The sequence below is a fragment of the Hemitrygon akajei genome, chromosome 5 (assembly GCF_048418815.1).
Source record: "Hemitrygon akajei chromosome 5, sHemAka1.3, whole genome shotgun sequence".
Classification (NCBI taxonomy): domain Eukaryota; kingdom Metazoa; phylum Chordata; class Chondrichthyes; order Myliobatiformes; family Dasyatidae; genus Hemitrygon; species Hemitrygon akajei.
This window is the reverse complement of record NC_133128.1, coordinates 115,209,072-115,236,859: the sequence shown is the minus strand read 5'-3', so window position 1 is coordinate 115,236,859 and position 27,788 is coordinate 115,209,072. Positions and strand designations below refer to the sequence as shown.

The following is a 27,788-nucleotide window of genomic DNA, read 5'->3' as shown; positions in this document are numbered from 1 at the left end:
TTTCTATCCTGGGTAGGTTTTGGGACTAATGCGCGGTGGGCTCTTTCGACTTCCACCTTCATAGCCGGGGAAGATCCAGTGCGTCCTGTAGTAACTTTCCAACAAACTCCATCATGGACAAGCCCTCTGCTCCTTCGGGAACGTTGTAGATTCTGATATTTTTCCGCTGTGATCTTCCCTCCAGGTCAAGCAGTTTACCTTCTTGGTGATGTATTATTTTAATTGTCTTACTCAGTATCCGTTCCACGTTTTGAACGCGATCTTCCACCTTCTCAATTCAAGTCTCTGCCACCGCTATTTTTTGATTGACGCTGGCGAGCTCTGACTTAATATCACGGAGCTGCTGCTTTATATCTTTCTGGACCTCCATTATTTCTTTCAGGATTTCGAAGACATTCGCCGCTTCGACTGAACGAGGCCCAGCAGCCGCCTCGCTAGCACGCGGTCCGGTCGGAGAGCCACTCGCTGCACTCCTCTCGGATGCAGGCTCCGCAGTGTCGCTTTTTTTATTTCCATTTCTTTTCCCCATTCTTGCCCCTCTTTTCAGTTCAAATATTTTTTGAAAAATATTATATTTGATGGGTTAACGGGGCTTAATACGCATTTTTCCGGAGGAGCTAGTGACTTCAGCTGCCATTCTCGATGATGATGTCACCGGAAACCCCTGACTTGTGCTTTTCAATAACCTTTTTGTGGAGTTGCTTGGAGTGTTCTTTTGCCTTCATGATGTAATTTTTGCCAGGATACGGACTCACCAGCAGTTGGTTACTCCTTCTTGGCTCTTAACTCTTAAGTTTTAATGATCATTTTAACAACAGCTTCTTCCTCTCTGCCACCAGATTTCTGAATGATCCATAAACTCATGAACATTATCTTGCACTGTTTAATTTTATACCTTGTGATTTTGATACTCTTGCACTGTATTGCTGCCACAAACCAACAGATTTTGCACTTTATCAGTGATAATAAATCAGATTCTATGGGCAAGTAAACTCCATGTTTCATGGTAAGAACATAGAATAGTACTACAGGTCCTTCAAAACAAAAGAGATGGTTGTTGACTTCAGGAGGGCACAGAGTGACCACCCCTCACTGAACATCGACGGCTCCTCGGTAGAGATCGTAAACAGCACCAAATTTCTTGGTGTTCACCCGATGGAGAATCTCACCTGGTCCCTCAACACCAGCTCCATAGCAAAGAAAGCCCAGCAGTGTCTCTACTTTTTGCGAAGTCTGAAGAAAGTCCATCTCCCACCCCCTATCCTCATCACATTCTACAGGGGTTGTATTGAGAGCATCCTGAGCAGCTGCATCACTGCCTCGTTCGGAAATTGCACCATCTCAGATCGCAAGACCCTGCAGCAGATAGTGAGGTCAGCTGAGAAGATCATCGGAGTCTCTCTTCCTGCCATCACGGACGTTTACACTACACGCTGCATCCGCAAAGAAAACAGCATTATGAAGGACCCCATGCACCCCTCATATAATCTCTTCTCCCTCCTGCCGTCTGGGAAAAGGCTCCAAAGCATTCGGGCTCTCACGACCAGACTATGTAACAGTTTCTTCCCCCAAGCTATCAGACTCCTCAATACCCGAAGCCTGGACTGACACCTTGCCCTACTGTTCTGTTTATTATTTATTGTAATGCCTGCACTGATTTTGTGCACTTTATGCAGTCCAGTGTAGGTCTGTAGTCTAGTGTAGCTTTCTCTGTCCTGACGAAGGGTCTCAGCCCGAAACGTCGACAGTGCTTCTCCTTATAGATGCTGCCTGGCCTGCTGTGTTCCAGCAGCATTTTGTGCATGTTGTTTTAATTTCCAGCATCTGCAGATTTCCACGTTTGTAGCTTTCTGTGTTGTTATTACGTAGTTCAGTCTAGTTTTTTGTACTGTGTCATGCAATACCATGGTCCTGAAAAACATTCTCATTTTTACTATGCACTGTACCAGCAGTTATGCTCGAAATGACAATAAGTTGACTGACTTGAGCCCATGATGTTAGGCTGACCTTTTAACCTACTCCAAGATCAATCTAACCCTTCCCCCCTCATAGCCCTCCATTTTTCTTTCATCTATGTGCCTATTTTAAGAATCTCTTAAAAGTCTCTAAGGTATTTGCCTCAATAATGTTTTGCGCAGTTGTTGACATCTGGAACTTGTGACTGGGACAGTGAATGGAATCAGATGCAATTACCAGCTTTAAAAACTATTAAAAAAAACAAAACATGGCAGGAATGCAGGAAATAGGATTAGTGCAGATGGGCAAAGAGATAGTGACCACCGTCCTTGGGATCCTCACAACATCAAACTTTCCAACATGGAACAAACCTCGCCTAGCCCTAACGCAAAATGGCGCCGGCGGCATCACCATGTGACGTAACAGCTGACCGGCTTTCCCTTTAGCCCGAGGGGTCTTCGATGGGCATAGTACTAAATTAGAGCCAGAGAGTTTCTTTTCACAAAAAAAAGTGAAAAACGGAATCACCAGAATTATTGTTTTTTAAAAAATTAATGTTGGAAGGTCTCCGGTCGGGATGGGAGAGTGAAAGAAGATAACAAATCATGTTTGGGGCATTATTTTTTCAGGCACTTAGTCGCCCTCGGAAGGAGAGCGAAAACTACTAACGTAGGCAGAAAAAACGGAGCGGGCGGGTAAAAAATAAACAAAGCGGCCGGGAGGGAAAAAAACGAAGCGGGCGGGCGAGAAAAAAACGGAGCGGGCGGGCAGGAAAAAAACCCGAAGCGGACCGACGACGAAAATAAAACGGACCACGGCCCCGGGGCCGGCGACGGTGAGTACTGCGGAGGATCAACCGGCGATTCGGCCCGGCTCCCGCACTGGGCAGAATCCCATTTTACCTTCCATTCCCCACCCCTCCCCTCTCCCCCTCTTCCCCACCCCTTCCCCCCTCCCCTCCCCTCCTCCTCCTCCTCCCCCTCCTCTCCTCCTCCTCCCCCTCTTTCCCTCCCCTCCCCCTCTTCCCCTCCCCTCCCCCTCTTGCCCCTCTCCACCTTCCTCCTCCTCCTCCCTCATGTCCTCCCCCTCCACAATATCTATATTATAAGGCAAACAGAACTGAAACCACATTCGAAGTGTCGTCTAACTGGAGTTTTACAGAACTGCAACATTACCTCGCAGCTCTTGAACTCAGTCCCCGACTAATGAAGGACCAGACACCAACCATCTTCTTAACCCCTCCATCAATTTGCACGCAAATTTGAATCAATGGACATGGACCCCAAGATTCTTCTGTTCCTCCACACTTCTAAGAATCCTTCCATTATTCTGTCTTCCTTCCAAAGTGAGTCAAAGTTCAACCTTCTAAAGTGAATAGCTTTATATTTTTTCAGATTGAATTCCATCTGCCAGTTCTCAGCCTAGCTCTACTCTGAGTTCCTCTGGATAAGATCATAGCTTGATCTCTAAAGTGAGGTAATCTAAATTTGGCTGATCATGTCCAATAAATGGCAGCGACCCATGAACTATTGTTGTTCAGAACAGCCGTGCAAGTTCATAACTCCCTGCAAATGTCAACACAGGTGGATAGAGTATGCATATTCCATTTGAGTATTCTCCAAACTGATGGAATGAACATCGATTTATCTAACTTCCATTAATTTATTCTCCTCCGCTTTCTCTTTTTCCATTCCGGCTCCCCTCTTCTCACCTGCCCATCAGATCCAACTGATTCCCTTTTTCCTTCCCTTTCTCCCATGGTCCACCACTCTCTACTATTCGATTCCTTCTTCTCCAGTCCTTTATCTGTGGATGGCATGCAAAATAAAGTTTTTCACTTTTACCAGAGTACATGTGTGAGGTGACCTGATAGAGGTGTAAAAGATAGATAGAATGGTCAGCCAGCACCATTTCCTTGGGTGGCAGTGGCCAATACCAGAGGACATCGGTTTAAGGTGAGCGGAGGAAAGTTTGGAGGAGATATCAGAGGTGGTTTTTATATACAGAGCGTGGTGGGTGCCTGAAATGCACTGCTGTGGCTGGTGGTGGAGGCTGTTACAATAGGGACATTTAATAGACTCTTGGATGAAAGAAAAATGGAGGGCTATGGAGAGGGAAGGGTTAGATTTATCTTAGAGTAGGTGGCACAGCATCGAAAAGCCTGCCTGTATTATAGATGGAATGGAAGGGCCTGTACTATGCTCTGCTGTTCTCTGTGACAATAATAAACCACTACATCATCTTATAGAGTAAGAAAGAAACAGGCTGTTTGGCCCATCTAGTCCATGCCAAATTGTTATTCTCTGTAATCCCATCGACCTGCATCTGGACCATGGCCCTCCATCCCCTCTCATCCAAGCTTCTCTTCAATGTTGAAATTGAACCTGTATCTACCACTTCCACTGGCAGCTCCTTTCACACTCACACCTCCCTCTGAATGAAGAAGTCCCTCACTCAGGTTCCCTTATCAAAACTTTGGTTATATCAGATCCTTTTTATCTGTCCACAGGATTCGGTTCAGGGAAGAACTGACTGCGTGAGGAACCTAGGAGTGGCGGTATGGAGGGCAAGATGGAAGATCAAAGAGGAGGCATGGTGGACAGCAGTGGTGTTTACACAGACTTTGTTTCTGAGCAGGAATATGCGCTTCATGGCATCGTTGAGTTACGTGATGGACCACATCCTCTCCAAGGCTTCAGTGCCGACGTGCCGGACCTGGTGGGCGATCCCCCCGACCAGCCTGGCCCCATGGGCGTGCAGCACACGGTAACCCTGGAGATGGCTGTGGTGTCCATGCCAGAGCTGCCCGAAAATGGCCAAGGAAGTGACGGGAGGGAACTCTCTGTGCTAACCGGCCAACAAGATGAGCAGGTGGAGGCTGCCAACCAGCCAGGTATCTCAGCTTGTTCCTGTGTCCAGTAGAGTGATGGAGTCTGGTGTGAGAGCGTGATGGTCTGTAAAGAGTGATGCTAGTGGTAGCAGGTCCCAGAGATTACCACCCCCTTCCCAATATTCCTACAGTCAGACAGACAGACAGACAGACAGGAGATGTACCTGTGGAATCTAGAAGAAAGGGGTAGGCTCACTATTGAATATTGAAAGGCCTAGGCAGAGTGGATGTGCAGAGGATATTTCCAATAGTAGGAGAGTCTAGGACCCGAGGGTACAGCTTCAGAATCGATGGACATTCCTTTAGAGTAGAGATGAGGAAGAATTTCTTTAGCTAGAGGGTGGTGTATCAGTGGAATTCATTGCTACAGATGTCTGTGGAAGCCAAGTCATTGGGTATATTTAAAGCAGAGGTTGATAGGTGTTTAATTAGTAAAGGCGGCAAAGGTTATGGGGAGAAGGCTGGAGAATGGGGTTGAGAGGGAAAATAAATCAGCCATGATAAATGCTGGAGCAGGCTCGATGGGCTGAATGGCCTAATTCTGCTCCTGTGTCTTATGGTGTAAAATGCTGGAAGAACTTACAAACTACCTAGTATTACAGTAGAACGGAAAAATACAATAAAATCATTGAGAAACTACACACAAAGGGTGACAAGCAACCGAATGTACAAAAGAGGGCAGCACGGTCAGCCAGCCTGACACAGGCAGCCAACCAGCCAATACTGAGAACTTGAATTGCAGATTGCTTGTGAAATCAATTCAGAGCTGAGGTGAGTGAGGACTGGGTTGTATCCACCATTTTCTGAGGCTTTTCCTCTTCTGTGTATTGGTGTTTCCACACCAGGCCATGATGCAACCAGTGAGGATACTCAACACTATGTATCTATAGAAGTTTGTCAAAGTTTTTGATGCTAGTTGCCATTTCACTGGCTCTTCGCTCAACCCTGGAACATCTGGACCGCAAATATTCATACATCTGGATGGTCTTTATGCCAGCTTGGCATTCAATACCATCAGCCCCCGAAAACTAATCAATAAGCTTCAAGATCTTGGCCTCAGTACTCCTTGTGCAATTGGATCCTCAATTTCTTCACTTGCGGGCTTTGGATTGGCAAAAAACATCTCTGCAACCTCCATCAGCAGGTGCACCACAAGGCTGTGTGCGTAGTCCCCTACCCTACTCACTTTACACTTATGACTGTGAGGCTAAGCACAGCTCCAGTGCCATATTGTAAGTTTGTTGAGGCCACCGCCGTCATTGGCTGAATCAAAGGTGGTGACAAATCAGCATATCGGAGGGAGAATTGAAAATCTGGCTGAGTGGTGCCACAACAACAACCTCTCACTCAATGTCAGCCAGACCAAGGAGATAATTACTCACTGTAGGAGGAGGAAACTAGAGCTCTGTGACCAGTCCTTATTGGGGGGTCAGAGGTGGAGAGGGTCAGCAACTTTGAATTCCTCGGTGTTATCGTTTCAGAAGCTCTGTCCTGGGCCCCGCATGTACAATTGCAAGGAAAGCACGGCAGTGCATCTACCTCCATAGAAGTTTGCAAAGATTTGGCATGACATCTAAAACTGTGACAAATGTGTGGTGGCAAGTATTTTGACTGGTTGCATCATGGCTGATATGGAAACATCAGTCACCTTGAATGGAAAATCCTACAAAAAGTGAATACATCATGGGTAAAGCCCTCCCCACCATTGAGCATATCCACGTGGTGTGCTGTTGCAGGAAAGCCGCATCCATCATCAAGGAACCCCTCCACCCAGGTCATGTCTTCTTGCTGACGCCATCAGGGTGAAGATAAAGGAGCCTCGGCCCACATCACCATGTTCAGGAACAGTTATTACCCCTTAACCATCAGACTCCTGAACCAATGTGGATAACTTCACTCACCTGAACTCTGAACTGAATTTATGACCTACTGACTTAAGTTTGATTCATTTATTTATTTATTGATTGATTGATTATTATTATTTGTTTTTTGTATTTGCACAGTTTGTTTTCTTTTGCACATTGTTTATTGGTGTTTGTGTGTGGTTTTTCATCGACTATTGTATTTCTTTGGGCTACTGTGAATGCCTGCAAGAAGATGAATCGCAGTGTAGTTATTGATGATATATGTGTATGTACTTTGATAATAAATTTACTTTGAACTTTGACATAATGAATCAAAGTTGACCAATAGTTGGTATTCTCAACAGATGCATTGATCCAAATGGAGGGACTTGGTTACTACCACAAGAACAATGAGAGCTTTGAGGACCAGGACCTGATTGATCATCTCCAACATCACACAGTGGCCACCAAACGTCCACTGTCTCCTAGCTCTGGAGGAGAGGCTGGATTGCGGGCAAAGCGCCCTCGGTTGGCGCGGAGGAAAAAGAGCATGGTTGGCGGAGACCCTAATGCCCAGGCGAACTCAGCCACTGCCCCATGTGTGACGTATCCCTGCCCTGCCTGTGGTCAAGAATTCCCCCAGGCAGGAGCCTTGAAGGAGCACATGGGCTCGTGCCCCAGTGGCGGTGATGTATCTGAGCAGCTGAGAAACGGCTGTACAATTGAGCCCAGTCCCTGCCCTGACCAAGCACGCGGACAGTTGTTCCAGAGTACCGCAGAGATGGACAAGCATCAGCGCGTCCACTACCCCTTCTGCTGTGACCAGTGTGATGTCATGTGCTCCACTGCCAAGCTCTTGGCAGAACACAAGAAACGCAGCCGGCTGCAGACTGAAAAGTTCAAGTGCGAGCTCTGCCCCTTTGAGAGCTGCAGCCCCCGAGACCTTAACAAGCACTATGGTGAGAAGCATCGAGACAAGGCAGCTTACGTCTGTGACAAATGTGACTTCATGAGCCGTTATCGCAAAGCTTTGAAGAAGCACCTGACCCTGCACTCTGGTAGGTACCCTGTACCATTGACCATGTCAGACTAGCATTCCATAAATTCCCATCACAAGGGGCATAGACAGGGTCAATGTACACAGGTCCTTTCCCCAACACTGGGTAATCAAGAACTGGGGGTGGGGGGGGGGATGTCACAGGTAAGTTCTTTACACAGAGTGATGGGTGTGTGGAATGCACTGCTGGTAGAGGAAAAAAACTTTATGCATATTAAGAAACCTAGACACATGCACGATAGAACATTATAGGGCTATGTAGGAGGGAAGGATTAGATTGATCTTAAGGGTACGTTTAACAAGTTTTCACAGCATTGTGGGCTGAAGGGCCTGTACTGTGCTACGTTCTAGAGGGCATGGTAGGAGAGGCTAGGACCAGAGGGCACAGCCTCAGAATAGGAGGGCATCTCTTCAGAACAAAGATGAGAGGAATTTCTTTAACCAGGTCATGGTGAATCTCTGGAAATCATTGCTGCAATTCAGCCATGATGGAATGGCAGGGCAGACTCAATGGGCCAACAGGCTACATTCTGCTCTTATGTCTTATAATTTAAGGTGAGAGGGGTAAGATTTTAAAAGGGACTTGAGGGAAATATTTTCACGTAGAGGGTGATGTGTATCTGGGACAAGCTGCCGGGGAAGTGATTGAAGCAGGCATGATTACACTTAAAAGACAATGGGACAGGTACATGGATTGAAAAGATTAGAAGGATATGTGCCAAAGGCAGGCAAAAGTGACTGACTAAGGTGGGCAAGGGTGAGTTGGGTTGAGGGGCCTGTTCCCTGCTGTATCAGTCTAAGATTGTATCTTATTGTGGCAATTTGATTTCTGGAAAACTTGTCCATTGTGTTACAGTATTGCTTAAATTAAAGCCGTGAATAAGGTGCCAGATGTGGTCTAAACTGTTTTGTTTGAAGTTTTCAAGAAAGAATCAGATAAGTAGTTGGAGAAATAAAACCTGTAACATCAGAGGTCAAAACACACTAGACCACTGGTACACTAAGATAAGGAATGCCTACCGTTCCTTGCTCAGATCGCACTTCGGAAAATCGGATCACTTCTCCTACCTGCATACAGCTAGAGCCTAAAAAAGCAAGTCTCCAGAGACTCGGTCAACTAAGAGGAGGTTGCAGGATGCAGAGGAATGATTACAGGATTGCTCTGAGTCAGTGGACTGGGCTGTGTTCAAGCCCTTATCTAGGGATCTGAATGAATACACCAGGGTTGTAATGGACTTCATTAAAACAATTGTAGATGAGTGTCTCCCACTAAATCATTCAGGGTCTTCCCCAGTCAGAAGCCCCGGGTGAACCATGGGATCCGAAATTTGCCGAGGGCCGGTTCAGAGGCATTTGAGTCTGGAGACCAAAAAAGCTACCCCAGTTGCACTTATATCCACAGCGATGAAGTGTTTGGAGAGGCTGGTGATGAAATGTATCAGCTTCTGTCTGAGAGGCGACTTGGATACACTCCAATTACCAGAGTCTATAGCAGATGCAATGTCATTGGCTCTTCACTCAACCCTGGAACATCTAGCAAGGATACATACATTAGGATACTGTTTATCGATTACAGATCAGCGTTTAACACCATCATCCCCTCAAAACTAATCGATAAGCCTCAAGACCTTGGCCTCAGTACCTCCTTGTGCAATTGAATCCTGGATTTTCTAACTTGTAGATCCCAGTCAGTTCAAATTGGCAACAACATCTCCACGATCTCCATCACAGCACAAGACTGTGTGCTTAGCCCCTACTTTGACTGTCTTTACACCTATGACTGTGCAGCAAAGCACAGCTCCAATACCATATTCAAGTTTGCTGACAACACCGCTGTCGTAGGCTGAATCAATGGTATTGACGAATCAGCATATAGGAGGGAGATTGAAAATCTGGCTGAGTGGTTTCATAATGACAACCTCTCAGTTGCAATAAGACCGAGGAACTGATTGTAGACTTCAGGAGAGGGAAACCAGAGATCCATGAGCCATTCCTCATTGGAGGATTAGAGGTGGAGAGGGTTAGCAGCTTTAAATTCCTGGGTGTTACTAATCAGGGGACCTGTCCTGGACCCAGCATGTAAGTGCAATTGTGAAGAAAGCACGGCAGTGCTTCTACTTCCCTAGGAGTCTGTGGAGATATAGCATGACATTTAAAAATTTGACAAACTTCTATAGATGTGTATTGACAGGCTGCATCATGCCCTGGTGTGGAAACACCAATGTCTTTGAATGGAAAATGCTACAAAAGGTAGTGGATTTGGCCCAGTCCATCACAGGTAAAGACCTCCCAACCATTGAGCAAATCTACATGAAATGCTGTTGTAGGAAAGCAGCATCCATTATCAGGGGACCCCACCACCCTGGTCATGCTCTTTTCTCACTGCTGCCATCAGGAAGAAGGCACAAGAGCTTCAGGAGTCACACCACCAGGTTCAAGAAAAGATATTACTCCACACCATCAGGCTCTTGAATAAAGGGGACAACTATACTCACTTGCCCATCCATTGAGATGTTCCCACAGCCAGTGATCTCACTTGAAAGACTCTATATCTTGTTATCTCATGTTTTCATTCTTTATTGTTACTTATTTATATTTGAATTTGCAGTTTGTTGTCTTCTGCACTCCGGTTAATCTTCCATTGATCCTGTTATTGTTACTATTCTATAGATTTGCTGAGAATGCCCACAGGAAAATGAATCTCAGGGTTGTAAATGATGACATATATGAACTTCGATAATAAAATTTACTTTGAAGTTTGAGGTTATGAGGTGAGATTTATGGAGATGTACAAAATTAATCAGGTGCTAGATGCTGAAAGCATTCTTTTCCACCATAATCCTCTTGTATTGCCACTTTCAGGGAGCTATGGACTTCCACCCCTCCATCCTTCTGTACATTAATACTCCTGTGGAATTTAAAATCTTCTGTATACTCTCATCCGATTTTCAACCCCACCAAAGTGTGACACCTTACTTTTGTCCAGATTAAGCTTCCATCTGCTAATTCTCTGCTCATACTTCTGATTGGCCTATATTCATCTGAATCCTTCAATGTCAAAGTTCAAAGTAAATTTATTCATCAAGAAGAATTCATCCAATGAACAATGCGACCAAGGGCAACATCCTTCAGGTGGTTCAGGAAACATTCTTTCCCTTCTTTTATGTCTTTTTCTTTCAAACGTTGTTCTGCTACTGGAATCTAAATATTGGTCATGTGTTTTTGGGCCAGTTCAGCGATCTGGTGCGTTGCTGTCTCTGAGGGTGTTTGATGAGGTTTTGAGTGAAGCATGCAGCCTCAAGGCTAAGAAACCTGGAAACAGGGAGTGAGCCCATGATGGATTCCATTTCTTACTGATTAAAACATTGAGGAAGATTGAAATCAACGAGGCAAACAGGTGTTCACCTGTCAGAGGAAGGTTTATGTGATGGTGTCTCTCTCCATCTTGTTCGCTATTCCTAAAGGAAGGTCCCTATGTTCGAATAGTGTCTCCCCCTCCCTCTCCCCCTCCCCCTCTCCCTTCCTCTCTCTCCCCTCCATCCCCTCTCTCTTCCCCTCTCTCTCCCCCCTCTCCCCCCTCTCTCCCCCTTCCCCCCTCTCTCTCCCCCCCTCTCTCCCCCTTCCCCCTCTCTCTCCCCTCCCCCTCTGCCCCTCTCCCTCTCTCCCTTAAAGCTGTTGGTGGATGGTGCCGGAGTCCTGGGGCTTGGCCAGGGTGTAATCGACACGGTTTGCAGACTGGACTCTGTAGTTCACATTATGATGTGTTTCTAGTTTCTGGTTGCTCTTTTTGTTTGTTATTTTGTGTGATTTTGATGGCGGCAGCCTGCAGATAAGAGACGAGATTGAACTGATCTGAATATGCCTGGACTCTTTCAATGATGTCTTTGTGGTGTCTTGTATTCTGTGTTTCTTGCTCGTTTTTTTTTTACCATTTGCGCGATTTTTTGCACATGGGGGGTGGGGAGTGGTATCGATTCCCCAGTTTTCTCTGTTTCATGGCTGACTGAAAAGATGAATCTCAGAGCTATTTACTTCATAAGTGGTTTAATAATAAATGTACTTTGAATTATCAAAGTATGTATGTGTGCTACTTTGAGATTCATTTCCTTGAAGGCATTTACAGGAAAATAAAGAAATATAATAGAATTTATTAAAAAAAACTAAGACTGACAACCAACGGGCGTGAGAAGACAAGTTGTGCAAATAATGTAAAAAAAAGTAAATAAATAATACTGAATTGTAGAGGAGTCCTTGAAAGTGAGACTATAGGTTGTGGAATCAGTTCAGAATTGATGTGAGTGAAGTTATCCACATTGGTTCAGAAGCCTGATGGTTGAAGGGTAATAACTGTTCCTGAACCTGGTGGTGTGGGACCTAAGGCTCCTCTTACTCCTTCCTGAAGGCAGCAGCAAGAAGAGAGCCTGGCCTGGATGGTGGGGTTCCTTGATGATCGACGCTGCTTAGTTGTGTATCCACCACTTTTTGTAAAATTTTCTGTTCATGGGCTTTAGTGTTTCCATACCATGCCGAGTTGCAACCAGTTGGGATACTCTCCACTGTGTATCTATCGTGGTTTGTCAAAGTTTCAGATGACAAGTATGTTTTTGTGCTTGCTGTAAGAGTGTTGATGTATGATTCGAGTCTGCATTTTCCTGTAGAATTATAGTGACTATAGTTTAAAAATAATGTGCTGAAATTAATTACAATTAATTTTGAAGAGATGACCTTCTAGATGTGTGTAAGGTATTGAGAGCCATAGATAAAGTGGATAGTAAAATTCTTTACCCCAGGATAGGAGTGTCCAAATCTAAGGGAGTAGATTTAGGGTGAGAGGGAAAGGTGTCAAAGGGACCAGGGAGGCAATTTTTTCACACTGTGTGTGGAACGAGCTGCCAGAGGAAGTGGTTGAGGCAGGTACAGTAGTATGATTTAAGAAGGACTTGGATGGGTAAGTGCAGGGTGGGGCTTGGAGCGATATGGGCTAAGTGCAGGAAACCATGATCAGCGTGCACTGGTTGGTATGAAGGGCCTGTATCTGCCGTATTGCTGTATGACATTATGACATTGTAGTTGTGATCATTTAGTGTGATAAAATGTATTGTTTATAAGCTATTATGGAAAGAAGAAGCATGTGAGTAGACCTTTAACCTATTGCCAGCGTCATATTATCACCATAGATGGACTCCCCAGTTCAATCCTATTAATTCCTGTCAGAAACGAGCCACGCTCCCGAATAATGGCTTCAAGACAAATTCAAGGAAACAAAGTTTATTAACAGTTCTGCAGAGCTGGGCCCCCTCAGAGAAGGGAACCCTGAACCTTACAGGGCAGCAGGTTTTATCCTTCTTCCTTACCACCCCCCTCCCTGACTCGGGAGGTACACAGTGTTTTCCCATTCCATATTTGGAGTTGTTTTTTTACACGTTTCTGTAAAACAATAGTCCATATCTCAGGACTTCAATGATTCCACAAACAGTTAATTTTGTCAAGGCTTCTGCATTCATAATTAGATCACACTTGTTTACAGACTTTAACCCAGACATAATTAAATCACATTTGTCCTTTGACTTTAACCCGGACCTGTCAGAAACGCACATCTTAATTTTGAATCTTACAATACCACCCTTTTTCTTTTTAAGATGTGCGTTTCAGCTAGCATTTCTCTCACTCCCAGGGGGCCCACCACCCTTTTTCTTTAATAGCATAAGTTTTAGCTCATTTGTCCCATGATGGGGTATCGCTACTGCCTGGAGCATCGCTACTGCCTGGAGCTGGAATATACTGCGCCTGATCAGTGTTCGTATACAAGGAATCAAACACGGCAAAAGTAAGAGAATCATTAGACCCCCGCCTGCTACTAGGAGAGCGGTGCGCCACCAACTACCTCCCAGTAGCCCATCTAGCCAACTCATGTTCCCCAGGGATCTCCAGGTTTGTACTGGCACGTGGGCCAGTTTCCGAATTTTGTCGGATATTTTTAACACGGCCTTTCCACTGTCGTCTATCTTAAGGCAACAGTTTGTAAGATTGAACTTCCCACATACCCCGCCTTCAGAGGCCAATAGGTAATCCACAGCCAGCCTGTTCTGGTATATTGCTGTTCGCATCTGACTCTGCTGTTTTGCCAACAGCTCCAATGCCAGTGCCGTTTGATTGGTTATCACTTCCACCACCGCCTGCAGTCTAATAATTTGGTTTAACATGTAGACAGGAGTGTGATACCCCCACGACCCATCCTGGGCCCAGGTCGCTGGCCCATAGTATTCAATGATGCGAGCCGGTGGCCACTCATCGCCCCACTCGCCCACCTTTATCTCCCGTGTTTCTCTCCTTAATGAATCAAACAGCTTAATTCCCAGCTTCCGGTCACCCTCCTGATGCAGGAGGAAGAACTCCGGTCTTATGAGACTCAGGAAGCAAACACCCGCCCAATCCCACGGTAGTTTGGTATACGCCTGATTACCGCAGATCCAGAATAACCCCTCCGGGGCAAATCCTCCTTTCTTTGCTTCCTTCCATACTTCCCTGACCCTGGGGACCCCTTCGTACGGATTCGTTCCGCTGCACTTCCAGAGTTTAGAGCCGTTTCCTACGGCCTCGCAACTGTCATTCGGTTCTCTGGTTATGTACCATGCTGGCTCCTCTGGCCACCAGGTAACATTACCTTCCCTCTTTGCTAATTTAATGCTTCGACAGGGACTTTCTCCCACCTTTACTTTCCCCTTCCTTTCAACACATACTTGTCTCTCCGGGTAATTGGTCAATTTCCACCTTTGCTTCTTCCGGTCTGGGACATTTGTCCAATTGTGCGCAAGCAATTCCCACACACTCAAGCTCTCACCCCTCCACGGCCACTGTTCACTCATGTGCGGTCCCCCACAGACCCAACAACTACTCACATTTAGGCTCGTGGCAATCCGAGTCGCTAAGTCTATAAAGAGGTTCTCTTTAACATCAGGGAGGACTATATCTTTCTCTATCTCCTGATATATAGACGGGTCCGTGGAGACCACTGCCGCCTTCCTTTGCTCGCGCTCTTCCGCCTCCTTTTTCTTCTCATCTTGTATTATAATCTCCTTTACCTTATCTGCATGTTCCTTAACCAGTGTAGATGGGATGTCCCACTGCCCTCCCTTGTTTATACACAACCACCGGTCTTTCCTGGGACAGCTGAGACTTCTCATGGTCCCCCCTGTCCCATGTATCCTTTATTATAGACTTGGTAATAAGGTTTACTATTCTCCCAACATGTTTCTCTCTTGCTTAGATCATAGCATCGATCATTCACATGCGAGTGGGACACAAATGATCCTGGGAACACCCTCTGCCCCACTCGTACCACGGTTCTGCACTTGTCACATTTCCCTTCAATTTCCCCGACATATAGAATCAAATATATTACAGTCAATAATGTTACAGTCCACATAGAGTTCATTTTTGCTGCCTTTTTAGCCTCACCACCATCGGTTCTTCACCGGGAACACAGGTCCACTCAGTGCGGCTTTCGGGCTTCACCGGTCCTTTTACCCTGGATGCGTGTGTCCACCCTTTTTCTTTTGTCCGTACAGCCGCCTCTGTTGTTAGCAGGACCTGGAAAGGGCCTTCCCACTGTGGCTGTAACTTCTCCGGCTTCCAGGTCCTTACCAGAACCCAATCTCCAGGCATGATCTGATGTAAAGCAAAATCGAGCAGCGGAGTCTGGGCCAAGAGACCCTTTTTCCGCAGTTCTGCAAAGGAACGGGACAAGGCCAGTAAATTGTTCTTTACAAATAAATCACCCCCCTGTAGTGTGGGATACCCCTCTATTTTATTACAATATGGCAGTCCAAAGAGCATCTCATAAGGAGATATTCCTATATCCTTGCGGGGTGCAGTTCGTATTCTCAGGAGAACGATCGGCAAACACTTGGTCCATGGTAGCTTGGTTTCCAACATCAACTTGGTTAGCTGTGCCTTCAGGGTGCTGTTCATTCGTTCTACTCTTCCCGAACTCTGGGGATGCCACGGGGTATGGTACTTCTATTCGATATCAAGTGCATCGCAAATTAACTGGTGCGTATCTCCTTCTTGGTACGTGGTAGTGACATTCCCGTTATTCCAGCTATCCTTTCTGGGGTAATGCATTGCTGTCCTTTACTGACCCGGTGTCCCAGATACCTTACTTCCTTTTCTACAAATTGTAACTTTTTCTTTGAGACCCGTAGCCCCTGCTTCCCCAGGAAGTTCAGTAGTCTGATGGTGTCTTCCTGCACCCCTTCCTGTGTTGGCCCGGATAGTAATAGATCGTCCACATACTGTAGCAGTTGGCTCTCTGGAGCACATTGGAATTCTGCTAGTACTTGCTCCAAGACCTGCCCAAATAGGTTAGGTGATTCGGTGAACCCCTGTGGCAGGACCATCCACCGGAGTTGTCTTTTCCGCCCCGTCGTAGGATTTTCCCATTTGAACGTAAACATGTCACGACTGCTCTCTTCTAGCGGGCAACTCCAGAAGGCGTCTTTTAGATCTATTACACTGAACCATTCATGGTCAGGGGAGATCTTACTCATCAGTGTGTAAGGTTGGGCACTACCGGGTATCGGGTTTGGACTACTGCATTTAGGCCCCGCAGGTCTTGTACCATCCAATAAGTCCCATCTGGCTTTCGCACCGGGAGTATTGGGGTATTATACGGTGACATACATTCCTCCAGTAGTCCGTCAGCGATCAGTCCTTCAATCACCGGCTGCAGCCCTTTTCTTCCTTCCATTGAAATAGGGTACTGTTTTCTCCGTACTAGCGAACTGTTAGGTAATAGTGAGATTTGCAAGGGGGGACGTTCAAACCCCCCCGGTTCCCTTCCTGGTACCATACCTCCGGGCTTATTTTCCTATCGTCTTCTTCCCTGAGGGCAAACAGCTGTACCATTATCTTCCCGTTCCTGGGCACAGTCCCGATGCCTAGCCTGACTTGCAGATCCCGCCCGAGCAGGTTGAATCTCGCAGAGGGTAACAAAAGTAGGTCCTGTCCCGTTACCCTATCCTCATGTTCAATTTTCACGTTTTCTATAACAGGTACTTGTATTATTTTGCCTCCAATACCGGATACTCCCATTACCTTTGTTCCGGTTCGGGCGCCGGGAGGTATCTGGATTACGCTAGATCTTTCGGCACCTGAATCTACCATAAAGGTTGTATCTGACCCTTGGGGACCTACTTTTAAATTTACCAGGGGTTCCTGCCGATAATTCATCCCCAAGGGGTGGAACCCCCGACCTCCCTAGTCTTCATCTTCCATCATAGCGTACGAGCGCACTTCCCGTCGGTATCTGGGGCACTCGCGCCTGAAGTGTCCCTCTTCGTTGCAGTGAAAACATCTTAAAGCCTTCCTTAGCCCTCCTCCTTGCTCCTGGCTACTACCTCGATCCAACCATGGTCCCTGTCTCTCTCTCTACTATCTGCGGTTACTTGTCGCACTGTCTGGACCATTATCCTTGCCGTCTTCTTTTGTTTCTCTTCATCCCTTCTTACAAACACTTTCTGTGCCTCCCTAAGTAGTTCACTTAAGGGTTTAGTATTCCAATCTTCTAGTTTTTCTCTTATATCTGGCCATGCTTTCGATACAAATTCAACACGAATCAGCTGTTGGCCAACCTCCGTCTCAGGGTCTTCGATTTGCGGAGCGGTAGGGGGCACATATGGGGCGGCAGGTGGTCGAGCACCTCCCATGTATTCTTTTTCTGTCCCCCTTCATTTATCGTTTTCAATTTATAACTATTTGTCGTTGGTAACCAGCATAGGGCATAATCACTTTCTTTGGGTTTAACGTTAGGTTTTGAATTCACATACAGATTAAGGGCTTGTTGTACCCAATCCTCGCTAGACCCGAACTTAGGCCATCACACAGCCGACCCTTGGATCGGCTGGCGGGACCAGAATTCACAGTACTGTATCATTTTTTCTTTGACTTCCCTTTTCGCCTCCCATAATCCCAATTTTCTAACATCTGTCCCAACGGACTATCAGGGGGTACCCCGGGGTATTTTTCATCTTTGGCGCCTGGATTTCCTTTACCCTTTTCTCTCTTAGACCCCTTATTCCCCATCTCGAGGACTTGCTCGGTTCCAATCCACCCGCAGGCACCCTGTAATTCCACAATTCTCGTGCACTACGTCTCTGCAGGAATTTAATTTGAATGTGACCCACCTAGCTCGGTCACTCCTGTCCAATTCCGGAACCTGTATTCCCGCGATCGCCCAGGAATTCACCTGCAGGCACCCCGCAGTTCCACAATTCTCGTGTGCTACATCTCTACAGGAGAAATCACCTGCAGGAACCCCGCAGTTCCACGATTCTTGTGTACTACGTCTCTACAGGAATTCAATTTCTTACCTGGGTCCTGTGCACAGAAATTACTCGATCGCTCACTGTCTCAACTGCCTCGACAACTCCTCTTTGTTTCCTTGAGTCCGCCGGATATCACTCGCTCAAGCCGCGCGGGGCGACAAGCAAGGAATCAGGGACTGCCGAACTCGGCAGGGTGCACCTTCTCCGATGTCCTTCCTTGCCCCCCTCACGGCTGGAGTGTGGATCCCGGACGAGCCCCCAAGTTGTCAGAAACGAGCCACGCTCCCGAATAATGGCTTCAAGACAAATTCAAGGAAACAAAGTTTATTAACAGTTCTGCAGAGCTGGGCCCCCTCAGAGAAGGGAACCCTGAACCTTACAGGGCAGCAGGTTTTATCCTTCTTCCTTACCACCCCTCCTCCCTGACTCGGGAGGTACATAGTGTTTTCCCATTCCATATTTGGAGTTGTTTTTTTACACGTTTCTGTAAAACAATAGTCCATATCTCAGGACTTCAATGATTCCACAAACAGTTAATTTTGTCAAGGCTTCTGCATTCATAATTAGATCACACTTGTTTACAGACTTTAACCCAGACATAATTAAATCACATTTGTCCTTTGACTTTAACCCGGACCTGTCAGAAATGCACATCTTAATTTTGAATCTTACAATTCCTAACATCGTTTACGAATGTTTTTCAAAGATCTTGATCATTTCTCTTTCGGTAACATTTTATGGCCTTTTGTAATCACCAAGTATTTTTATAACATCTTAATTCATCTTAATCTAAATTTGAGTTCCTTCAATACTGAGTCACCTACCTGTGTCTCATCGTGTAACTGAATTGTAAACCTTATCACTCATGTTCCTGGCTGCTTTCAGTACACCAACGTAGTACCTGGTCCATGAACCATAAGACATGGGGGAAAATCAGGCCATTTGGCCTGTTGAGCCTGCTCCGCCATTCCATCATGGCAGTTTTATTATCCCTCTCTCCCTGTAAACTTTGACACCCTTACTAATCAAGAACCTAGCAACCTCCTCTTCAAATATTTCTGATGATTTGACCTTCACAGTTGTTCATGGCAATGAACTCCACAGATTCCACACACTCTGACAAAAGAAATTCTTACTCTTTTCTAATGGAATGTCCTTGTATGCTGAATCTGTACCCTCTGGTCCTAGACCTCTCCCCCACCCCCCAGGAGGAGGAGTATAGGAAACTGATACAGGACTTTGTGATATGGTGCAACTCAAACTACCTGCGTCTCAATATCACCAAGACCAAGGAGATGGTGGTGGACTTTAGGAGATCTAGGCCTCATATGGAGCCAGTGATCATTAATGGAGAATGTGTGGAGCAGGTTAAGACCTACAAGTATCTGGGAGTACAGTTAGACGAGAAGCTAGACTGGACTGCCAACACAGATGCCTTGTGCAGGAAGGCACAGAGTCGACTGTACTTCCTTAGAAGGTCATTCAATGTCTGTAGTGAGATGCTGAAGATGTTCTATAGGTCAGTTGTGGAGAGCGCCCTCTTCTTTGTGGTGGCGTGTTGGGGAGGAAGCATTAAGAAGAGGGACGCCTCACGTCTTAATAAGCTGGTAAGGAAGGCGGGCTCTGTCGTGGGCAAAGTACTGGAGAGTTTAACATCGGTAGCTGAGCGAAGGGCGCTGAGTAGGCTACGGTCAATTATGGAAAACTCTGAACATCCTCTACATAGCACCATCCAGAGACAGAGAAGCAGTTTCAGCGACAGGTTACTATCGATGCAATGCTCCTCAGACAGGATGAAGAGGTCAATACTCCCCAATGCCATTAGGCTTTACAATTCTACCGCCAGGACTTAAGAACTTTTTAAAAGCTATTATTAATGCTTTTTGAGATAGTGATTTAGATGCATATCATATTTTTTACTGAGTTAAGTATTGTATGTAATTAGTTTTGCTACAACAAGTGTATGGGACATTGGAAAAAAGTTGAATTTCCCCATGGGGATGAATAAAGTATCTATCTATCTATCAAACTATAGGAAGCATCCTCTCCACGCCCACTCTATCTGGGGCTTTCAATATTCAATAGGTTTCAGTGAGAACCCACCCTCATTCTTTCAGACTCCAGTGAGTACAGGCCCAGAGCCATCAAATGCTTCTCGTACATTAACCCTTTCATTCCTGGGATCATTCTCATGAACCTTCTCCAATGCCAGCATATCTTTTCTTAGATAAGGAGCCCCAAAACTGCCTACAATACTCCGTGTGGTCTTACAAAGCCTCATAAGTGGCCTGTAGGCTTCATGTAAATTCTCAGTTCTTGAAGATAAAAAGCATTTTTAAAACCCAGAATGTCAGTGTATGGTGGTAAGGCCACATATGCACTGAATTTTCATTGCACACAGAGTGATTGACCACATCAGACTGATTACTTTTTGTTTGTTCCTTGTTTCTCTGCAGACGAGGGTGGTAGTACTACTGAAGAGAACAACAGACATGTTGAAAGGAGACTGGAGCCGGATAATGACAGTGTCATGTTACAGACGTGGCCCGGAAAACCAAAGCCATCTGCTTGCGAAGAGGAGGACCTGGTGTCAGAGACTGGCTCAGAGGACAACATCAGCAGAAAAAACAAGTCCCTCAGAGAGCGGCATTTCAAAGGTATGTTAAAACCATCTGGACAGCAGTTATCCCATTTCCCAGTTTTATTGTCCGAAGTCCTAGACAGGTTGGACGTGGAGAGGATGTTTCCCATAATGGTAGAATCTAGGACCAGAGGGCACAGCCTCAGAATAAAAGGATATCTCTTTCGAACAGAGATTAGAGGAGTTTGTTTTTTTTTTAGCCAGAAGATGGTGAATCCGTGGAATTCATTGTCACAGATGGAAGTGGAGGCCAGGTCATTGGGTATATTTAAAGCAGAGGCTCTTAGTCGGGGTATCAAGGCAGGAGAAAAGGGTTGAGAGAGATAATAAGCCAGCAATGATGGAATGGCAGAGCAGACTAGATGGGTTGATTGGCCTAATTATGCTCCCATGTTTTATGTTCTTGTGTTCCGAAGTCCATATTCTCCATTGAAGAAAGTCTGTAGCGTAGATGTGGTTATAATATATCAATACTATAGGTAAATGTTATATAGAAGGCTCCCAGTGGTAAAGGTGAGAAATTAAACAAGTAGTTTTTCTTCAGAAAGAAGGCAGAAAAACCTGCTGGAAATCTTGGAGAGTTCAGGGTGTGGTTGGTATCGGAACTGAGAGAAATTAATATTAGCAGAAACTATAGTGTCACTTAAATGGGCTCTACAGCCCACCACGGTCCAGTCATGTAGATGCCACGGCCAAGAGTGCTCACCAACACATCTTCCTCAGGAGACTAAAGACATTTGGCATGGTCCCATTGGCTCTTACCAATTTTTATTGGTATGCCATAGAAAGCATCCTATTCTGGATGCATTGCTGCTTGGTACCACAACTGTAGTGCCTGTATTCACAAGAAACTGCAGAGGGTTGTGGACACAGCTCAGTACATCATGGAAACCAGCCTCCCCTCCATGGACCATGTCTCTATTTTTCACTGCGTCTGTATAGCAGCCAGCATAATGTAAGACCCCACCCACTCATGTATTCTCTCTTCTCCCATCAGGCAGAAGATTTTAAAAAAAGCCTGAAAATATACACCACCAGGCTCAAGGGTGCTGGAAATCTTGAGCAACGCATGCAAAATTTGGGAGGAGCTCAGCAAGTCTTTCCCCAAGCAAAAGCTGATCAATGCTTCCACCCATTAACTTGCATCCCTCCCCCCACCACTATTACTTTATAATTTCCTGTCAGTCACCTTATGTCCAGGTAGTCTTGTGTTTAATGTATTGATTGTATGGGCACACAATCAATCTCTGTATATAAGCTAAATTATATATTTGTATTTATTAAGTATTGTTTTGTGCTGCATCCGATCTGGAGGAACAATTACCGTAGATTTCGCACTACAGAGCGCACCTGATTAAAAGCCGCTGGCTCTAATTTTAGAAAGAAAATCAATTTTGTACTTGTACAAGCCGCACCGGATTTTAGGCCGCACCGGATTTTCGGCCGCAGGTGTCCCACGTTGTAATATGAGATATTTACACAGAAAGATATTACACGTGAGGATTTTTTAACTTTTAATTAAATCCATTTGGTAACATAAACAAATACATATTGCAAATGCTTTTTTTCGAACCGTGCCTGTAACGCGGCTACTTTTAAATATACATACGTATCGGTAACACAAATTACGTTGCGTATACTTTTTTACTGAACAACATTCCAATATCTCCTAACGACTGGTAAAAAATATATATACTGCAGCCTACCAGGAAAAGTTATTGATCGCCTTTAACTTAAAAGCAGCGTTCGCTCAGATCTAATGCCGCTCGCCCCCACCTTCCCGTTTATCGCAAACCGGTATTTCCCACAAGACGCGGCGAAACCGGGTGTGACGTCATAGCATCCCGGGATGTAGTACAGAAAACAAATATAGTTAAAACACTTCTAACTTTAACTAGAAATTACTAACAAATGAATTACTAAGCGAAAATATTATAAACTAAATAACTGCCATAAAGGCAGCACAATGCTTTTCTTCGAGTGTTTTCCATGTTGATGAGGGTGAGTACAAATGACTGATTTACAATAATTTAATTGTGAAAGTGCGCTTGATTTATCGTACAATTTCATTCGACCTCTGTGAACTACTCATCAATTTTATTAGTCTACTGTTACGAGGCAAAATGTTTTTGGCGGCATGAAAAAAAATCATGCATTAGCCGCACCGTAGTAAAGGCCGCAGTGTTCAAAGCTGTTCAAAATGTGGGAAAAAAGTAGCGGCTTATAATCCGACATCTACGGTATATCATTCTCCTTTACACTTGTGTACTGGAAATGACATTAAACAATCTTGAATCTTGCACAATCTTGGAAGAAAAATAACAATTCTATACCCCAATCCAACACCATGTTTAGCCCATATCGCTCTAATCCTTTCCTTTCCAAATACACTCAGACCCTGCATAACGCTTCCCCACATGGCTCTGACTTGTTATAACGTGGTTATTCAATTCTTTATTGAAATTTTTTTAAATAACAAATTAATTATAAACATCGCTTAAAACTTCTCAAGAGCAGCTGCCATTACAGTAAACATTCAATCAGCAATCAGAGCGCTTTACATACGCTCTGAGCCATTCACAGCCAATCACGTATTAGTTTACGCTCTGCCTCCCCAGTATGTGTAAATATTTTTGCTCCTTTGCCAATTTATTCCATTTCTTTCACCCATAATGTCTGAAAATGGCCAGCAACTTCCAGTGAGGGTGGTACATCTAAGATGTCTAGGAAAAGCTTTAGCATGGATGTGAAATGGCTGGTGATACGGTGTTTGGAAGCTGGTGATCGTCAGGTTGATGTTGGCGCCTTTTTGAAATTGGCTACGTCAATGATCAGAACAATTGTAAAAAATGCAGACAAGGTAAAAGCTTCTGCAGCGACGACCTCAAAGTTATCATCAATGAAGGTGCTCATTTAATGAGCCATTTGCTTGAAAAAATGGAAAATAGACTAAATATATGAGTGGGTGACCAAACACCATGAAACATGCCCCTAACCCAACTGATAATAATGGAAAAGCCAAGAAGCATCTTCAATCATATTCAAGAAGAAGAAGAAAAAGATATGTCAGTAACATTCACAGCCAGCAGAGGCTGGTTTGATAGATTTAAACAGTGCAGTAACCTCCATAGCATACGTATCTCTGGTGAAGTGGCCAATGCAGACAGCAAGGCAGCCCAGGATATTCCTGCAACACTGAGGCCATAATTGAAAAGGACATTTATCCTCCTGAGCTTGTCTTCAATGTAGATGAAACGGACCTATTTTGGAAAAGAATAACTTCTCATACTTGCATCTCCCGAGAAAAGAAATATACATCTGGGTTCAAGGCTTCATGGACCAATTAGCTCTATTGCTAGGAGGCAGTGCTAAAGGTGACTTTAAGTTAAAGCCAATGATTGTGTTTCACTGTGAAACACCATGAGCAATGAAAGGCGTTTTAAAGCCAAGTCTACCAGTGATTTGGAAATCAAACCAGAAAGCATGGGTGACGATTGATGTTTTCCAAAATTGGTTTGTTTCACTTTTTGTCCAGCAGTGAAGCGGTATTGTGAGGAGCATGACCTTGAACCTGAAGCATTGTTGGTGCTTGATAATGCTCCAGGCGGCCCTGAGAATCTTGATAGGCTTTTGACCTGCATTCCTGTAGAAATGGTTTACTTTCCACCCAGCACCACTTTATTACTCCAACCAAAGGATCAAGGAGTAATAGTGAATTTTAAAGCCTATTATATTCATCGCACATTCATGAAACTTGTAGAGGAAACAAAAGGTCAAGACAAACAATCCATCAGGCAATTTTGGAAAAACTACAACATCATGAAAGCTGTAGACTGTATTAGAGCAGCCTGGGATGAAGTAACTTCAAACTACATGAACAGAGTGTGGAAGAAGCTATGGCCGGAAGCACGCAATAACATCCTAGGATTTCCAGCGGAACCAATCATCCAAAACATTGTCTAACTGGCCAATGAAGCAGGATTAGAGGATGTTAATAATGGCAATGTTGAAGTATGGTGAGAGCCATAACGAATAGCTTCAAGAATTGGCAGAGCAACACATCCTGAGTGAACCTGAGGACACAGATGGAGAAGAGGAAACACCAGCAAGAAACTTCACAAAATTCCTCAGCACTAGCATCACCACGATCACACAAACCACTTCATCGATATTGACCCTGACTGGGAGTGAAGCAATAAGGCAAAGAGACGTGCTCTCGCCATGATTTCCCGGTACCAAGAACTGTTTCATGAGAGGAAACTTAAGAAAAGACAGTCAAATTTCAATGCCTACTTGAAGGAGAAGCCAAAGTGAGAGGAGGACCCACACCTGGTCCCTCCTCTGGGATGTAACCACCTCCTGCTTCCCTCCACTGCTGCTGCCATGTGTTACTGCTCCACAGATATACAGATTAGGCCTTTTTGCATGTTTGTTACTCCACGGATTGCTGTGTATACATAAAATAATATATCTTGGGTTTGATTTCTTATATCAGGTACACATGCTTATTTACATAATATTATAATGACCCCGCATAGCACTGATTTACGTAGCGCTCCACGTCGGACAAACGCACCCTCAGTGTTAAGAGGAGTCTGAATGTATCTTTTAAATGTCATTATTGTGCTTGCTTCAACACTTAGCTATCATCTTTTATTTTAATCTCTTAGTTGACGTCCAAGAAGGAATGGAACATCTGTACAAGACCCACATCTGCCCGGAATGCAAACGGTGTTTCAAGAAGAGGACCCATCTGGTCGAGCATCTTCACCTCCACTTCCCAGACCCCAGTCTCCAGTGCCCTCACTGCCAGAAGTTCTTCACGAGCAAGGGCAAACTGAAGGTGCACCTGATGCGGGAGCTGGGTGTGAAGAGCCACCATTGCCCTCTGTGCGACTACAGCGCGGTAGAGAAGAACTCACTGAACCGACACCTGGCCAGCATGCACGAGAACACCAGCAACTTCTACTCTGAGGTCTACGCCTGCCCGGCGTGCCAGGAGAAGTTCACAGTCAGCAACGCGCTCAAGGAGCACATGAAGACCCACAAGGAGGAGCGGCAGCTGCTGCACTGCCTCGAGGGGGACTGTGCCTACATGGCGGAGGAGCGCAAGGACTTGGTCCGCCACCTTGAGGAGGTGCACGGTGCCCAGGCGGTGGAGTGCCGCTACAGGGCGTGTGGTTCGCTCTTCGCCTCTGAGGCCAGCATGGAGGCGCATCGTCGCACCCACTACGCCTTCCACTGTGACCAGTGCGACTTTGTCTGCTCCAACAAGCATGTCTTCCGGCGCCACAAGCGCAGGGGACACCCAGGCAGCGAGGAGCTGGCCTGTGACTTCTGCCCCTACAAGACCTTCAACCCCGTGGAGTTCAGCGACCACGTGGGCAAGATGCACGCAAATGAGAAGATCCACAAGTGCAGCGAGTGCGACTTCGCCACGGCACACAAGAGAGTCCTCAACAGGCATGTCCTGCTCCACACAGGTGGGTGAAAGTCGGTAAGATGCCTGCGGGCTTTGAATGTTGTGGGGGGGGGGGGGGGGTGGCGGTGGATCCTGTGGCTTAAGGAAAAGTCTTCTTAGCCAGAGACTTTTTCACAGGGCAGAATTGGCTAATACCAGGGGCGTATTCCTTCTGCAAGTGACTTCATGTTCCAGCTTATTGTCATCGAGTATACATCTATCACAGCACATAAAACAAAGTTATTACTGCAGGTAAGTTAATAAAATATAGTTCACAGTGCATGTAGTGTGCAGCACAGGTAAACATTACAGTAAACAGCTTGTTGTCCTAGTGACAAGATCTTCGTTTCAACATTTAAGAAAAGTTCCATATTTAAGAATTATCTCCCCTGGTGCTCCTCTTCTTTCCCTTTCTCCCATGGTCCACTCTCCTTTCCTGTCAGATTCCTTCTTCTCCGGCCCTTTTCCACCTGTCATCTCTCAGCTACTTATTTCATCCCGCCCTCTCCAATCCACCTGGGTTCACCTATCACTTTCTAGCTTGACCTCCTTCCTCTCCCCCTCACTTTACTCTGGTATCTATTCCCTTCTTTTCCAGTCATAATGAAGGACTTCAGCCCAAAACGTCAACTGTTTATTCATTTCCGTAGATGCTGCCTGACCTGCTGAGTTCGTCCAGCATTCTCAGTGTGTTGTTGTGGATTTTCAGCATCTGCAGAATCTCTTGTGCTTATACTTTGCTGTACTGTTCTATGTTCTGTATTGTAAAATGGGCAACATTTTCATACAGAGGGTGGTCTGTATATGGAACGTGCTGCAGAGGAAGTGGTCGAGGCAGATATAAAAACATTTAAAAGGCAATTGGACAGGTAGATAGATAGGAAAAGTTAGAAGGATATGTGCCAAACACAAGCAAGTGGAACTGACATAGCTGGGCATCATGGATGGTTCTATTTTCTAAAATCTGGGGGCAGGTGGATCTGGCAAAGTGGGAGCTCATCTCATGTATGGTTCCCATTCTGGTAAACTCGCTTATTATTGTCACTGAGGTACAGTGAAAAACTGGTCTGCATAGTGTCCATACAAATCAATTAATTACACTGCCGCATTGAGGTAGGGCAAGGTAAAACAATGACAGTGTAAGGTGTCGCAGTTACACAGAAAATAGAGTGCGGGTAGAACATAAGGCTCAAAGTGGAAAGTAAATTTATTAACGAAGTACATATATGTCACCATCTACAACCCTGAGATTTGTTTTTTTGCGGATGTACTCAGAAAATCAAAGAAACACAATAGAATCAATGAAAGACTGCGCCCATCAGGACTGACAAACAACCAATGTACAAAAGACAACAAACTATGCAAATACAAAAGAAAAAAATAATAATAAATAAATAAATAAATAAGCAATAAATATCAAGAACATGAGATCAAGAGCCCTTGAAAGTGACTGCAGAGGTTGTGGGAACAGTTCAGTGATGGGGCTAACGAAGATGAGTAAAGTTATCCCCTCTGATTCAAATGCCTGATTGTTGAGATGTAATAATTGTTCCTTAATCTGATGGTGCGGGTCCTGAGACTCCTGTACCACCTTCCTGACGGCAGCAGTAAGAA

General features: G+C 45.2%; 1 protein-coding gene across 3 annotated transcripts in view; it reads left to right on the top strand.

Moving 5' to 3' along the window:
- The first annotated feature begins 2,692 nt into the window (after positions 1 to 2,692).
- znf142 (zinc finger protein 142) overlaps positions 2,693 to 27,788 on the top strand; it is a 58,244-nt gene continuing 33,148 nt past the window's right edge. Inside the window, exons 1-5 of one of the 3 annotated variants that reach the window (XM_073046247.1) lie at positions 2,693 to 2,791; positions 4,466 to 4,849; positions 7,056 to 7,748; positions 20,529 to 20,729; positions 25,384 to 26,196. In XM_073046247.1, coding sequence (XP_072902348.1) covers positions 4,516 to 4,849; positions 7,056 to 7,748; positions 20,529 to 20,729; positions 25,384 to 26,196 — 2,041 coding nt within the window. In that variant the 5' untranslated portion in view covers positions 2,693 to 2,791; positions 4,466 to 4,515. Of the gene's footprint in view, positions 2,792 to 3,036; positions 3,302 to 4,465; positions 4,850 to 7,055; positions 7,749 to 20,528; positions 20,730 to 25,383; positions 26,197 to 27,788 lie in introns of those variants that run through there. The other 2 variants (XM_073046248.1, XM_073046249.1) reach the window with 2 other exon arrangements.